The following is a 15624-nucleotide window of genomic DNA, read 5'->3' on the forward strand; positions in this document are numbered from 1 at the left end:
AGCTGAGAGGGCAAGATCATACCTTTGTCCTCTGCCTTTGGTCCTTGAGGGGTCCTTGTACGAGGATATTCCACTAAAACATTGTTAAACCTCTCTGAGATGCTGCGATGTCCAAGAGGGTTAATGTACACGCAGCTCCTGTGGCTACACAGAGCACAGGTAAGTGCTGGTTATGCTGCGTTGTTATTTTATCTATTTTTTTTCCCTTGAATAATTGCTTGAGTCACTTGTGGTGGCTGTATTTTGGCAGGTAATACAGGTTATTCCTGAAATCGTATTTTTTTTTTCCCCACTGGATCAATATGGATCTAGTCTCTTGAAAAATCTCCTGTAAAGCCTCTTTATACAGCTCTGTCTAATTATCGCAGTGCCCTTGATAAAGAGTTAGCCACAGTATGGCTTTTCATACCATAATTAATAGCCTTCTAGGACTAATCTCTGAAATGCAATTTGCATGCGAAAATAACAGTTCAGGCTTATGGGCTTTGATATTTTGCGCATTCCTTGTTCTCTTTTATTTGCTTCTGTTTCCTTTTCTTGCCGTTTAAGTGCATCTTCGTAAGTACCATCTGCTTGCTTGGTCCTATTGAAGTTTGTTTCCGTCTACTTTTAACCTCTTCCTATGCATCTCTGTGTCTGAGCTCTCCCATCTGAGCACAGACATTAAAATAGCACGGCCTGACTTTCTGAAGTGTTCAGTGAATGCAAAGCCTTCTGCTGTGAATGGGACCTGGAACCGATCAGTCCTTCGAAAATGAGATCAGTCCTGTTTAAAGGAGGTATGGAGCTGGGACGCTGAGGTAAGGTAAGTAACTTCAGTGACCCGTGTACTTTAAAATCCTTCCTGCAATCAGGATAATGAAATAATGGCAGACATTAAAGCTTTAACTTGAGCAAAATCAAATGATTCACTTGGAAATACTATTAACTTTAGACCAGTTAGGACCAGTGACATAACGTGGCTTGATGAAGAGACCCCAGGAGGATTGGTTCAGTCCTTACGTGTGGCAATCCCCTGGCTCGGCAGTGAGCAAACCTGTGCATAAGACAAAGCAGTGTGTTATGTCTTAAGGCCCCAGTGTGGCTGCTCACAGCTGCACCTCATCAGCCTCATCTGTAGATCCAAGGTCACTGAGAAGCACGAAGGCTGGGAAGGGCTTGTAGGGGAGATGGGGAGGGGATGTCTGAGGAGTGTGTGCAGCTATATGGCTGGTTTTTAATGGATTTTGTAAGAAAACTGGCGCTGAACTCGGTCACTCAGAAATTAGCTCATGTCAACATTAAAATTATGTGCATGCCTTAGCAGAAGCTTAGATTTTAATATAATTGAGACTAAAAAGGCAGCAAAAGGTGTATCCTTAGCTTCACAGTGGTGAAGTCATCCCATGCTAGTTGCTGCTGTCCCATGATTTTTTCAATGTAGACTTTTCCTTAAGAAGTGCTGTTACATCTAACCTTCAGTGAGATAAAGCAGCATATTCTTTTTCTCAGTTTTTGAAATAAACTTAAAAACAGCAGCAAAGACCTCTATCTTGTTTGAAGCAAGTAGTCCCATGGAAGATCTGATCAGGACCATTACGGTATTCCAGCAAAATCACAAAACACACAGCAGAACTAAATAAGGGGAGGTGTTGAGCAATCTCACCTTCAGACTTGTCTGTCTACAAGTAATCAGGAGATAGAAAGCAGACCTAGAGCTTCTCCTTTTAATTTATTATCTGTCCCCAGCCATGTGAGGAGTGTGGGCAGATTTTTTTTTGCTGCTGCTCTGTTACGTAGTGCAACAACAACAGCTACAAAAAGGTGACTTTGAGGCATGGGAGGTGCAAGGGGGAGGAGTGCTAGGCTTTGTGCAGGCACCTGGCTGTATCTCCCCGAACCAGCAGATGAGGCTGTTTCCCATTGCTTTTTGCAACCCTGCAAAACCCTAGAAAAGCAGTTGAACAAAATATTGATAATTGGGTCCTTACGGAAGAACGATTGGAATCGTTCATTTTTATTGGCAGTGCTGCTTTTCTTCCTCCACATCCAGAAGTACCGGAGGTCGAGTGAATGGCTCCTACTTCCTTGTTGCTGTGCAGAGTAAGAAATTGGAAATGCATTTGATAAACACGAGCTGCTACTGTACCACCTTGTGAGCAGTGCTTCTGAGGCTGGCCTGGCTGCTACTGATGGATTTCCTTACTGCTCCTGGGGTCTCATGAATCAGATAACAGGATTTTTTTCTTAGTTTTTGTTACTTTGCTTGCTTTTGTCAGATTATCTCCTCTTTCCAGATGATTATTTCTGGCTGGAGAACAATTCTCACCACTGAAGTGCTTCTGCTCTGTTTCTTTTTGGCTGGCTAGCAGAATCACTCTAACACTTTACAAGTAACTTTCTGATAGCTGTCAGTGTAACTTTCACCAATCTCCCTACTTTGATTATAATTAAGTATATCTCTAAACATGATTTTATGTCTCTTCTCTGCACTCTTAATGTCTCATAATGAAATAGGTTCAAAATCACCCACCAAGTAGAATACCCAGGTATATTTTTGGAATTTGTACATCCATACTGCATTGACTGGTGCCTTCCAAGGTACCAAGCCTTGCATGAGAAGGGGCTTCACTGTTCTTTGGGCCTGTTTCTGTTTAAGTGTAATCTTTTTAGAAGATCATATATTTTGGGGTATTCCTTTTCCTGTCATGGTTAGGAAGAGCTCTTAGGTTTGAAAGTATCTTAGGTTTACTTTTTGTCTAGAAACTTGTGGGAAAGATGTGAGATGCACCCTTATTATTCACTTTTGTTCCAAGGGAAATACTTCCATATCCATTGCAGTTCTTATTTTTATTGTTTTACACTTGCTTTTGCCAAGCATTTCGTCAGAAAGATTTCCTAATCACTTGATAAATACCTACTTCATTGCACTTAAAGGTAACAATCTAAACTCTCTTAGCAATTGCTGTTTTAAATCAATAAAGCATTTAGTAGAACGTGCTATCGCTGATACTGTGATAACACAGGTCCAGAACAGGTAGGTCTGGCAATAAAGGGATGGCAGAAGCCTTTTTTTTTTCCTGGGGAGGCGGAGCACTGCAAATGGCAGCTCGTGGACTGCCTGAGTGATGTGGCTTGTGCTCCCAAGGCAGGTGATGTGCTCCCTGCTTGTTTTCAGAGCACACCCAGAAATCTGCTCATTCTGTGCTTTCCCCCCCCCCCCTCTTTCCTTGAAATTTCCCCCCCACAACCCCCCCAAATCACCTTGCTGGGAGGCTCTGCAGTGTGGCCAAAAGTCCAGTTTCATCATCAGCTTAATCAGGTCTAACAAATGGCTAATGCTGCACTCGCCACCACTTTTGGTTGCGTTCCCATTGCTCCTTTAATGAGAGCTGGAGGGTTTATGTGGCTGTGCAGTGGCATAGCGGTTTGCTGAGTGAACTAAAATGTTATAATAAGAAAAAAGCAATCTGAGACAATCTGACCATTCGTTGGATGAATCGTTTGCCCTGCCTTGCCATATGGGTGTAAAAGGACTAAGAACAATGCAAAGAGGGAACAGGAATGTATGGCCAGATTGGGGGGGCGAAGCAGTCGTCTTAGGTGCTGCTGTTTGAATACAGCGATCGCTCCACCAGTCAATAACTCTCTGGTACCTGTGAAGCTGAGGCATTGTCTTTTGAAGTATTTGGCTGTGTCAGGGTAACACAGGATTCATCAATAAAAAAAAAACTGCATCACGGTCCTTCTGTGCCATCTCTTGGTATTGTCACACGGCTTGGCATTGTGGGGTACAAGCTGAAATGTAAGGTGGGACCAGTTTATGTCAATGTGTAGTTAATCTTCTGGAGACCTTGTACTTCGTGAACCAGGAGTTCAACCTGGGGAGGTTTTGAGGTTTTTCACAAAAGGGCATAGCTGTGCAATAGTGCTGGAGCTAAAAACTAGGTAAGTCAGCATATTCCATTGCCTATTTAAAGATGGTCATACAGGGCTTGCGCCAAAAAAAAATATTAAGATGTCCTTTCCTTTAACCACTGCCAGGCCCAAGGGCTAAGCAGAAGAGGTTGTGCAGGTGATGTCAGCCCATGGGGTGCTGCCCAGGGGCAGTCGCATGTTGCACAAGGATGTCTGATGGGTGCTGATAGTTTGACACACAGCACCTGCCCTAAGAAGTGTTACTCTGTTGCAAAAGCAGCAAAAACTCATACTTACGCACAGCTCTGGTAGTTGGCTTGTACCTCTTCCTGTAAGGAACGTTTTGTTTTCCAGTTGCACTTCATACCAGGCGAGACCTAAAAGCTCTTTATCCCTTCATCTTTCCTTCCTTGCCCTCAGGATTAAATGCTGTAAGAGCAGACTTTAAGGAGGTGCTTAGATGGGATTGGTCTTGTTCCATTCTGATTTAATACCTTATCAAAGCTCCTCGGGTTTCACCATAATGTTCTGCTTTAAAGGCCCCCTGCAGTTTCTAGTTAATCTCCTCCTCCATTTATTTTCTCTTACTCATCCAAAAAAATTCACCATGATGTATATCCATTCCCCTATCCCGGCTCATTTGTAGTGTTTTGTTGACGTCTTCTTTTATTTTTTTTCCACTCTCAGTGAACACATAGGACCCTTATCCATGGAAAACAGTGTTAAGGATCTTGCCTGTACATAAAAATCGCACCTGTTCTGACAATTCATCTGCATTTTATATACTATATAGAGAAGAAATGAATCTATGCTCTGGGTCTTTAACTTCATTTCCTTCTTCACCAGCCCCTAGCAATGTAACCTCCCAGTAGTTATGCCTGTTGACTCACAGCTGCAGATACTGCTGGCTGGGGAAGTCTGTGCAAGCTCTTGTTGATTAACAATGTCTATGTTGTTGACCTTGTCGCCTTTTCTTGCTACATACTTGTTCCCAAAGCCATCAACTTCCTTAGCGAGTAAAATAAAATATTTCTTATGGTTGGAAGTACCAGGTATGATTTCTAAATAAATAAATATAAAAACACAACACCAAACACCTCCCCCCCCCCCCATCAAACTACACGTTAGTCACCTTTATTCCCCCCTGCTTTGGGTCAATGCTGCTCAGATGGCGAGATGGTGAAATGACAACTGAAGCATGAGGTTTTCTGGATTTCTGGTGTATGCATGAAATTACGTAGATCAATCATGGATTCAAGAGAAAAATAAGGCATGGAGATTATGCAGCAGCATAATCCAGATAAAAAAGGTAAAGCTTTAGAACTGCAATGAGGTGTGAGTTCCATCAGTATGCTCCATTATTGATGGCTTGAGTGTAATATAAAACTGTCAGGTAACCTTCATTAAACATAACTGCATCTTTTGAATTAATTTTAATTTAAGAAAAAGAAAAATTTCATTTTAGTGTTACGTTTATTCAACTTCCTTGGACTTTGTTTGGAATTTTTGATTTTTAAATAATTTCTTCAGGCAGATGTTTCTTGGTCGCAGGATAGGATCTTCTGTGTCATGTTTATCCTTTTTCAAAAATAACAGAATAATCTTTTTACAGAATTCTTTCTTTTTGGTGATGCAATTTACAACAAAAATCCTTCTCATAAGCTTACAAGACATTTTTGTTATTGGCATCTGACTTTATTATGAGTCTCAGTAATGCTGTTTTCCCTGATACCTGGATTTAATGAACTTTTCTTAGCCATCAGAATATTAATGCAAAACGCTTGCTTGCTTTTGTTTTAGCCTCAGACTAAATAAGACCATTTTAAACTATTTAATTCTTATTCCTTGGTAAATTGACAAGGTATATAAAAGACTGCATGTGTGCGAGTCCTGCACTGGTAATTCTGTGGCATGACTGGGGAAAGGACGTGACAAAAGCTGAGAGCTGAAGTCTGCTGGTGGGAGAGAAGTCATGTTGTGGTGGGCTGAGAAAGATCTGTGTACCGGGGATAATCCAGGAGAGCTGAGATCAATAAACTAAAGATGTGAAGTTGGTGGTTAGTTCCATAGCTTAAACCAAATTTAAATAAAAACATACCACTACAAGCATGGGATGATAGACAATAAACTGGGAAGAAAATTTATATTAGCTAACGTATTGTTTACCTTTACGTAAAGAGGCAGGAAGGCTGTCTTCTCCTAGCTGCAAATGTTTGACTAGCTTTACATGATAGTATTTTACTAGCTTATAAGAATGTCGTATGATCAGTATTCTTGTATTTTATTTTGTAGGAAAGTCTTTTATTTATCTTGCATTGAGACTATTTGCACAGTTAAGTATACTGAGGTCACTGTTTTAAACGCTGTATTTAAAGTTTGTGTTTTTTGTATCCCTGACAGTGTAGAGACCTAGGAAAGAAGAACTGTGACACACAGCTCAAGAGAGCCACCTGGTACAGTTGTAGAATCCGGAAAATGGCAATGTATTCTTAAGCCTGTGGCGTTCTCCTGATGCTTTCAAACACCATCAAAAAGAAAAAGGTAAGGGGATTAAGGGAAGCTGCAGAACTGGAGGTATGATTACCCTACACAATCCTGATGCAGTTTTAACATAGCTTATTTACATACTAAAATACCACAAGCACCTGATTATCTACTGAGATCCTCAGATGGATTTTGAAGCTCACTGAGCTCTGTGCTAGTCCTCAAGGTAGCTAATTAAGAGTAATCCAGGTATGTCTACACAAGCTGTACTTATACCGCAAGACTATGCTGGAGGAATTCCAGTTAAGTAACACTTTAACATCATTAACAGCACAGAAGCCTAAGATACTTAAGTTTGTGTGTGTTGTAGATAGTATCTAAAATAAGTAACACTTAAAAGCTGATAACACAGAGAGAAATATGTTATTACATTTTTGTCCCTCTTATTTCAAAGTTTCACCAATGCATTTTCAGAACCCCCCTGCAATGTAGCAAAGTGGTAATTGTGTGCCATGAGATGTGGGAGGAAGAGGTGAAGTCACTTGCTGGAGACAGTGATTGGATTAAAGCTTACGTGTTTTTTGTTTTACTTTTTTTTTTTTTCACCCTTGCACTCAACTTCTACTTTATTTTTCTGTGTAGCCGTGTACTTTTTAGAGGTATGAAAACTTTAAAGAAATTCTAGTATTACAAGTTGATTCTATTAAGACAAATTACTTCTGCCACTACCAGTTAACATATTTGTCTTTATTCATGTAAGCCTATTAAGTGTTCATATCCTATGTCTCTGATGTACATTAATTGCGGAATAATGCTTCCACTGAAAGTTTTGTATGTAACCTTGAATGAAATTCTTCTACTGCGTTTGGATAAGATGGGATAACACTTTTTTTCTTTTTTTATGTATCTGTTTGTTATTACACAACATAATGGAACTTAGCAAACATGCAAGGTGACAAACATACTTTAAACATTCCTCCTGTGACATTATTTTTGTCTTTATTAAATGGCCAGAGGAATCAGGTATTCACATTTCCTTTTTCATACAAGTCTATAGCGTATTGTTAAATAAAAAGGACAAGTGCATATCAATCCACATTTTTGGCAAAAAGGAAGCATGTATTGCTTAGACTCCATTTATTTTTCAAAAATCTAGTTGAAATTAGGTTATAAATTAAAATGACAGCACAACACAAAAATCAGTGACTTATGGCAGATTTTTGAAGGTTTTATTTTCAGCCTTCTATGTGCATCTTTTCCTTTTTAAAAACATACCCTGTTCTTTGCTTTGACTTCTTAAAGACTGTGTAAGTCATAGCTGGGTGCTACTCAAATAGTGTGTTTGTTATACGAGGGAATCAGAAGGTAACACCTGCTTGCAAGGTTACTGTTATGGAGTACCTTCCTCAGGAAGAAAGAAAAGGGAAAAATTGTAAACTGTTAGAGGTAAATTTTAAATGGTAATTGGAGTTCTGTTCTTTGCAGTCAAAACTCAAAACTGACTGGACTAAGGAATCCAGGATTTGACCCTGAGTTTGTGACAGCTAGCTTAGGTGCGTAGACAATTTGTTTTACAGTAGTTCAGTTTATTCATGTGGAATTCAGCCTTGCTGAGACGAAGGAAACCCCTTAACGCGATAATGGAACTCTAAGCCTGGGAAGTGCCTGAAGGAGGAGGGAAACCTGGAGCAGGGGCACGGGCTTCACCCGGGAGGGGACAACACTGAGGGGACAACGGAGGCTGCGGGCGGGCTCGGGCGCGCTGAGGCGGCCGGCCCGAAGATGGCGGCGGGGCGGGGCGGGGCGGTGCCGGGCGGCCCTTCCCGCGCGGCGGGCGGCGCGCAGCCGCCATGGTGGCGGCGTGAGGGCGGCGGGCCGGCGGCAGGCACCGTCCCCGCGGGGCGCGGCGGGGCGGCCCGGGCCGGGCATGGAAGTGGAGAAGATGGACGAGAATGAATGGAAGTACCACGGGGAGGGCAACCAGAGCCTCGTCGTCTCGCACTGCCAGGTGCGGCCCTTGCGCGGCGGGGCCGGAGCGCCCCTCCCCCGCCGCCGGGCCCCGCGTGAGGGGAGGGAAGGGGGGGGGCGGGCCGGGGCCTCCCCAGGTGCGCGGCCGGGCCGGGCCTTTCCTTAACCGGGGCAGCGGCGGCAGCCTGGAGACGGCTGGGGGGACGCGCTGGCAGTTACCCGCCTGTCGTGTCGCGATATGGGTGCGACAGAAGGCAGCCCCGGCAGGGACCGCGCTCCCCTGGGCGCCCGCGGGGTCTGGCGACCTCAGGAGGGGGGGGAGGGGGGGACGGGTCCCGCCGGCCCCGTGCCTCCGCGCACCCTTTTTTTTTTGTTTTTCTTCCCCGTTTTTCTCTGTAAAGAAGCAAACGGAGCCGGGCCCATTTGCCGGCAGCATCGTGAGGCGAAGCGGAGGCTGCCCACGGCGCTGCTGTCACCTCACAGCGCCGGGCTCGGCTCCCAGCGGCCCTCGGAGGAGCTGGGGCCGTGCCTGACGGGTGCTCGGGGCCGCTTCGGGGCTTCAGAGTCCTGTTACTGAGTCTGAGTGCTGCCACCAGTGTGCCCCAAAATGCCCTTGGTATTGCATGGATCTAAAGGTTTTAGAGCTAAAAGGCTAAAGGGTGGTATTTATGTAGAAAAATCTACAAGCTGTATGAGCTGAACCCTGAAAACCATTTATTCTTCTATATGTATGAAAGAACGATCAAAAATACTATATTTGATGTATCTTTTCTGGGTTTTAAACACACATTCAGTATAAAAAACGTTAACAAATGTCAGCCTGAGGAAAATGCTGGAAGTATCACGGCCTCCTCAAACTCAGGAGGGACGTTTGTGTGGCTCTCCTTTCTCTTTATATGAGGTACTTTTAAAAGATATTCTAACTATAAGAAAAAAGCGATGATTTTGTTTCCTGTCTAAATTTAAGCTTTGGAAAAGGCAGCTCAAAAAAAAAAATGCAGTCACTGAACAATAGGAATCAGAAGGCGTAATGGGTCAGCAGTGATGCAATTGTGATATCTTTGAAGACGTGGAAGATGAGGAAGTCTGCCAGAAACTCGGAGTGCTTGCCGAGTGTGTCAGTTCTCCTTTCAACAAGAAGCGAAAACTTTAGGATACAGTGAAAGTAAAGCAGATGTATTTTTTTCCTGTATAGATAGCTGGTGAACTCTTGGAAAACGGGAGTATCTAAAATAGTGTTTAGATGCTGATTGTTGCGCTGTGCCCCTTGCAAACAGGACGTGCTTGCATGATTAATCACCCTGCTTGTGATCCGTTGTCAGTCATTCTCAGGTTTGTGTGAATGAAACAGCAGCATATTTAAGATACTGAATTTTATTTTAACTGTCCTGCCTTCATTCTGTATCTCTTTGGTTCATGTTTACTGTGTGTAAAGGTCAGGGGGAGGGATGGTGATTTGGTTGTGGCAAGGGGGATGTGAATGGGGGCAGAGACAGAAGTGCTGGGATTGCAAGAGGCCAGGGCGGAAGCGTTGGTGTGCTTGGTGTCGCCTTGTTCTCCCTTCTTGTGTGTCGTGGTGCCTCGGAATGAGGGAAGGAAGCTGGTCCCTACCTGCATGGGTCTGAACCTCTCATCCTTGCTTCTTCAGGAGGATCTGAGTGGTTTAAAAATAAAACAACACCAACAGCAACAAAGACCACGCAAGTCCCCTGTCCGTCTGGAGAGGAAAGCAGAAGCTGGTCTGCCCTTTGTGAACTAAGACCCAGGGAGTTTAGCTTCAGCTCCTGCCCTCTGATCCACTCTCTGAAGCATTGATAACTGGTTCTGTGCAAGCTCATGTTATCAGGTCCCTGGGGTTCAGGCTGGGGTGAGCAGGCAGGCAGGCTGGGCACACACTTGTTACTGATTGTGTGGTGCAGAGCTGGCTTGTGGGTGAAGACTAAGAAGAACAAGGCACGCCTCAGTTCGTGGCGCAGGGTCTTTTTAAGGCTATGTTTATTTTTTGGCTTCTCCCATTCCCTGCGTATTTAAGACGTGAATGTAACGCCCCGTTAATCCAGAGTTAGTACAGCACCAAAATTGAAAACGTGGTCACAGGAAAGTCACATGCCCAACAAGCAGCTCTGCTAGTGATGAGCTGATAAGCCCTGGATGCAGCCAACAAGCAGACGTTTTTTCCGGTGCCTTTGGGTGCTGGCCTGTAGGCAGAGGTTGGTCTGACACAGGCCGGTGTCCGTGGAACACGCCGTGATGTGTGATGTGCTGTGAAGCACTGCCTGGGGGCTGGTCCCGGTACCAGCTGCTGACCTCCAGGACGCCGCAGTGACACGGCCCCCCGAGCGGTCAGTACAGGGGCAGAGAATCTGAAATCACTGCAACTGCATCTCTGTTCCCATTCACCCCGTGAGGAAAAAGAGGATCTTGGGTGGGGCATGGCTTCGTCAGCGCATCTCTTCTCACAGTGATAGTTTCACAGAGTTACTTTAATTAGTTCTCCAGCATTTAACGATGGAACGCCTGCAAAGAGTTTCCAGTTAACACCATCACCACTGAAGCTGCTTGCTTGCTTAATGTATGTTCCAGCTTCTGTTCTCCTGGCTTTTGTAGTTCTGGTGACTCTAACATTTTGGCAGATATACGGTATCGTGGGACAGATTTCTCTGGTGGCAAAGCTTTTCCTGGTGGTTTTTAATACAGCTGTGATTAACTTAACCCAAACTGAAACTGAATGGTGGTCAAAAAGCCTTTGTCTGTCTTGCAACCTGCCAAAATGCTGCTACCGGGAAATGAACAAGGATAGGCCTGCTGTACCATTGGTGCCAGTGAGATACAACTGGCACTTCCCTTTGCTTCCTGAGGCCGGTGCTTGATCCATTCAGACTGATCTCTCCCAAGTACACAAAAACTGCAATTTCATTGAATCAGTAATTGCGTAGTCCTTGTCCGTACGTGGCAATGTTGAGTATTTGATTCAATCCTAGTAGCGTTTGCTTGCCACAATTTACCATCCTTACCAATAACTTACTTGCCACAATTCACCATCTGGTGAGTCCTCTGGTTACTTGTTCTAGCTGTGTTCTCAGAGGTGCCTGAAGTGCTGTGGTACAGATACAGTTTTAAATAATAAAAAAAAAAGAAAAGCAGCTGAACACAATCACAGACCGCTAGGCAGTTTATAAAAGATGCTTTGTATTCTCTGCATTTTATTGGAATGTTGCTCCTTCTGCATCAAATTTGGCTTCTGATTTGAAGACGGAGTTTGACCGTTCTTTACCTCCTTCTCTCTGCTCTCGAGCAGCAGGGAGGGTTCTGAGGGACTGTGGTAGGACAGTTATCTCCTAGTAAGCTGCTGCCTTCTGCTGAGGTAGAGGTGGCTGGTTTTTCAGAAGTAAGCTGGAAATCCTCATTTGTAGTTCTGCCTTTTAATCAGTTGTTTCCTCTTACAGAGACACTAACGCTTCTTTTCATAAAGGCTTCAGGAAATTGTTGTTCGTAAAAAGTAGCCCAAGTGACTCTAGAAGTAAGGGCTTGTATTTCCTTTGAATGTTGAAACACTGCTTGAAACTTATTTCAAGTTTTTTCTTCATGTATCTATGTTCCTCCTGTGCTTTACTGCAGTTGACTTTTTTTTTTTCTAATGCTGGGATATGATGGCAATCTAATGCTTCCTTTTAAAATACATCTGAATATTAAGCTTACATTTCAGGATGACTACTTGGAGGTGATAAAATGAAACAATAGAAAGGGAGGTTTTTTCCCAGTAAGTTTTGCATTCAGTAAGATAGTCCAAAGGAACCTTGACGTGTGTTTGCAGAAGGTTGCGGTGTGTGTCTGCAGGTGCCTTTATTGTTAGTAATAATCTGCTTCTCATCTCGGAGTGCTAGCAGCTCTGACAGATATCTTTGGGGTTTGGTAAGGGACTTAGTTTGTTAGTAAATATGTGAACCATCCCCAGAGCATATGGGAGCTTACTAAATAGAAAAAGGAGATGACAGATGGAGAAGGTAAATGAAGCAGAGCTGAGGAGGCCGAGGGAGGGAGTCAAGGCAGCTGATCCAACTTGCGTAAGGTTCCTACAGCTGGTGCTTGTAGTAGGCTAATAATACCTGGCTCTTCTCTGAGATATTTTTTAAATCTTCAAGTTACATGGGTAAGGGCGAAGGATATCGCAGTGTCATCAGTGCTTCCTTCACAGATGTCCTTCCCAGTCCCCGTGCTGGGTTTGTGGGGGCTGCCGGGAGTAGAGGGCTGTTGCATCTGGATGTTCAGTTCTGATTTCACCGCGACTGCCGCTGCCTTACGGTGGCTGCGAAGGATGTGCAGAAGGGCCCTTTCTGCATATGGGACACCGATCTGGTTTTGTTTCCTATGAAATAAAATGTATTCTCTGTCTGCAGGGGTGCTTTGCATCACATCGGGCTAGGTAATTGTTCCTAGTACTGCTTTGGAAGTATGAAATAGTCTGCCTGGTTGTTTTGCTTGTTTGGGTTAGAGTAGTTAAAACCTGAGTCGTAATGGAAAATTTTGTTGTAATGAGCTTACTTTGAGAGAGGGCCATTAAGGAGATTTTATGTTTAGACACAGGAGTTTTTGCTAAGAGAGGGAAAAGTTTATGGGCAGCATTATGAGCTAGATGCAGCTTGGTCTTATTTGGCAAAAAGGGAGTGATGCCGACCATCAGTTGCTGTCTTGTTGAGAGGATCATCTTGAGGCACTTCTTCAGATGGTCGCATTTTGTGTAGGTTCAAGAGCTCGAGTGCCCTGTTTTGTTCTTCCCTTTCATCCCATTGCTTTTCTATGTGGAGTTGGCTGAATCTGTTTTGTTGTCTTGAAAGCAGTGTAAGTAAAGTATTGCCCCCACACTTCCAAGGCATTCCTGAGAAATTCCAGTTCCCTGACTAGGAGTGGGTTTTGTTGTGTTCTGTTTTGTTGTGGTTTTCTCTTAATGTCTGTGGAATAGTGAATTAATACCTGTGAGCGTCTCCACTTCAAGGCACTGAAGAGCAGACTGCTGGCTCTTCTGCTCTGGTTCTTTTTGCTGTTCCTTGCAGGTATAAATATTAGAAATACTCTCCTGCCTTTCGCTAGCCTTGCTTATCAGTGGTGGCCTTCTCTGCCTCTCTCACTGATTAAAGAATGGCCGAGTTACTCTGGCTTTGCCTTTTCATGCTAAGAAGTTATGAGAAGCGAGACGCAACTTCCATTCATTGAATTTTATTTTGACTATTAGGAGAGACACGGTTTTGTTAAGCCTTGAGCTTAAAAACTTTTGCATCCTTGAGGAGATTCTTCTGAAATTCCAAACCAATGGTCGTTCTTATTTCTGATTGATTTCATGCTCTGGAGGGGTCAAAAAAAATCACCAAAGCTACACAGTATAACATAGGGAGGAGTTTTGCATCTGTTTCTGTAGAATTTTCTGAGGAAAGAAAAGCTTTCATGTGATGAAGTTGGACCAAGATTCCAGCATAAACTTTAATGGGAGTTAAGGACCTGTAAAACTTCTTCTGTTGTGTTGTGTCCCCTGTTACAGGGCATTTCTTTGGCCTTGTTTCTCTGGCATCGTGTTCTTTCGGGGGTATGTGTATCTAAGCATAGACTGTCTAGCAACCCCCCCACCCCCAAGTGCATTCCTTTTGCCTATTAAGAAAAAGGACAAGAAAACAGATTCATGACTAAATGTAATGCATTCCTTTGTTCCTTCTTCCCTAGTTGTAATTACTTGAAAAACTATTTGTGTATTTATTTACCGTGCGTGAGCAAAGGAGCTTCTGCCCAAGTTTACCGAAGCAAGCAGCTACAGAATCCAGCTGAAAAGCCAAGTATGTGATTGAGGTGTGTCATCAGTGGAGAAGAAAAGAAGAGATGTGTGCTGTGCTGTAAACAACAATTAAGTTTTTAGGAATAGGAGGCAATTACTAGTTTGAGTTGAGTGGCACTCGAACCTGTGAAACTGTACGTTCCTTGTGTCAACCGTGTTTAACTAGTATTTAGATATGCGTCTATAATCACTGCACGAAAGGAAGACGGTTTTGTATTTGCTTCTGATCCTTTGGCTACGTGGGTGTAACTGTAGCTGTTGATACCATCGCTGGCTGGACCAACTCTGCCTGAGTGCAGTCTACAGAGCTTTTTATTATAAAAGAATCAAAAGTTGGAAAGACTTTAAATTCACAAATGAGCAGTGGATTAGCTGCAAAGCTTTTTTTTTTTTTTTGACCCAAACCAGCTGCCTAAGTCAATGTCTGTTACAGAATTTTGATTTCATATTGTACCAGACTATTAAATTTACTTTGTCCTTACCAGGTTTCTGCACCGAGAGGATGCTCTGAGTGCAGTGCAGTTTAGCAGTGTATTTCCTAAGGTGAAGGGGTAGGTGACACCAGGCAGGGGAAGTGAATGAAGAGAGCAGAAAGAACAGAAAAGCAGAAATATCCTTCAGGACTCATCTTACAACATTAGTGCCTCAGACGGTTCTGTAGATGCAGATGTGAAAACGTCTTGTGTGTGTGGCATGAGACACCAACTGTAGCAGCAACGTTCCTTTTCCCTTTTATTTTAACTGTTTTGACTTTTAATTGCTTCCCCCTCCCTGTAAATATTCTCCTGAAACTCCTTGCTGCCAGGCGCCTGGCTGTACCCGCCGGTGCTGACTGCAGGTTTGGAGCAGTGTGGAGGAAGGAAGCTCAGCACACGTTTTCATGTTCCTGTTTGTAGAACTCACCTGTTGGACAGAGCTGTGAGGTATTTGATGCCCTGTTAGATGTTAAGGACTATTTTTTCCTAACAGTTAGGGTGTCAGGCCGTGTACAGCGTTACCCAGCTGCAGCGTGCCCAAGGGTGGCCACCAAGAGGTGATCGGTGCTGCTCACTCTGCTGCACGGAGCAAGTCCTGGGGTGGGGTTTGCTCCCAAGTAATGGCTTAAAATGCTGAATGGTGTCAAGCCAAGTGCTGTGGCAGAAAATCTTTATTCATGTAAAGAGATCAGATTGTTCTTAGGGGGCTCCTACACCAAATAGAAGAACATTGTTCCGATTTTTGAATGCTTCCTTGCGCTTTGTGTGAGCGATTGCTAAACTTCCTCCATAGTGGCAGGAAACGTAGCTTTCCTCACTTTGTTCTGTGTGATCTAATCCGCGTTCTTATACAGAACAAAACTGAGTTGGAAACCAGCACTTCTATACAGTATTACCATGTGTGCTGCCCTCAAAAGCTATGGAGTTTTCCAGTTTTTAGTTTGTGTTCATCTCTCATGTCCCACAGCAGTACCCTGT

At 43.7% G+C, this 15624-nt stretch overlaps 1 protein-coding gene across 4 annotated transcripts in view; it reads left to right on the top strand.

Annotated features, from left to right (window-relative positions):
• The window catches only part of IPPK (inositol-pentakisphosphate 2-kinase), a 53441-nt gene that overhangs the window by 15839 nt on the left and 21978 nt on the right, over window positions 1-15624 (top strand). For 2 of the 4 annotated variants that reach the window (XM_072044235.1, XM_072044236.1), the window contains exon 4: window positions 6298-6438. In XM_072044235.1, coding sequence (XP_071900336.1) covers window positions 6409-6438 — 30 coding nt within the window. In that variant the 5' untranslated portion in view covers window positions 6298-6408. Of the gene's footprint in view, window positions 1-560; window positions 806-6297; window positions 6439-8188; window positions 8390-15624 lie in introns of those variants that run through there. The other 2 variants (XM_038185807.2, XM_038185806.2) reach the window with 2 other exon arrangements.

This window comes from Anas platyrhynchos, chromosome 13, assembly GCF_047663525.1.
Source record: "Anas platyrhynchos isolate ZD024472 breed Pekin duck chromosome 13, IASCAAS_PekinDuck_T2T, whole genome shotgun sequence".
In the NCBI taxonomy this organism is placed as follows: Eukaryota; Metazoa; Chordata; class Aves; order Anseriformes; family Anatidae; genus Anas; species Anas platyrhynchos.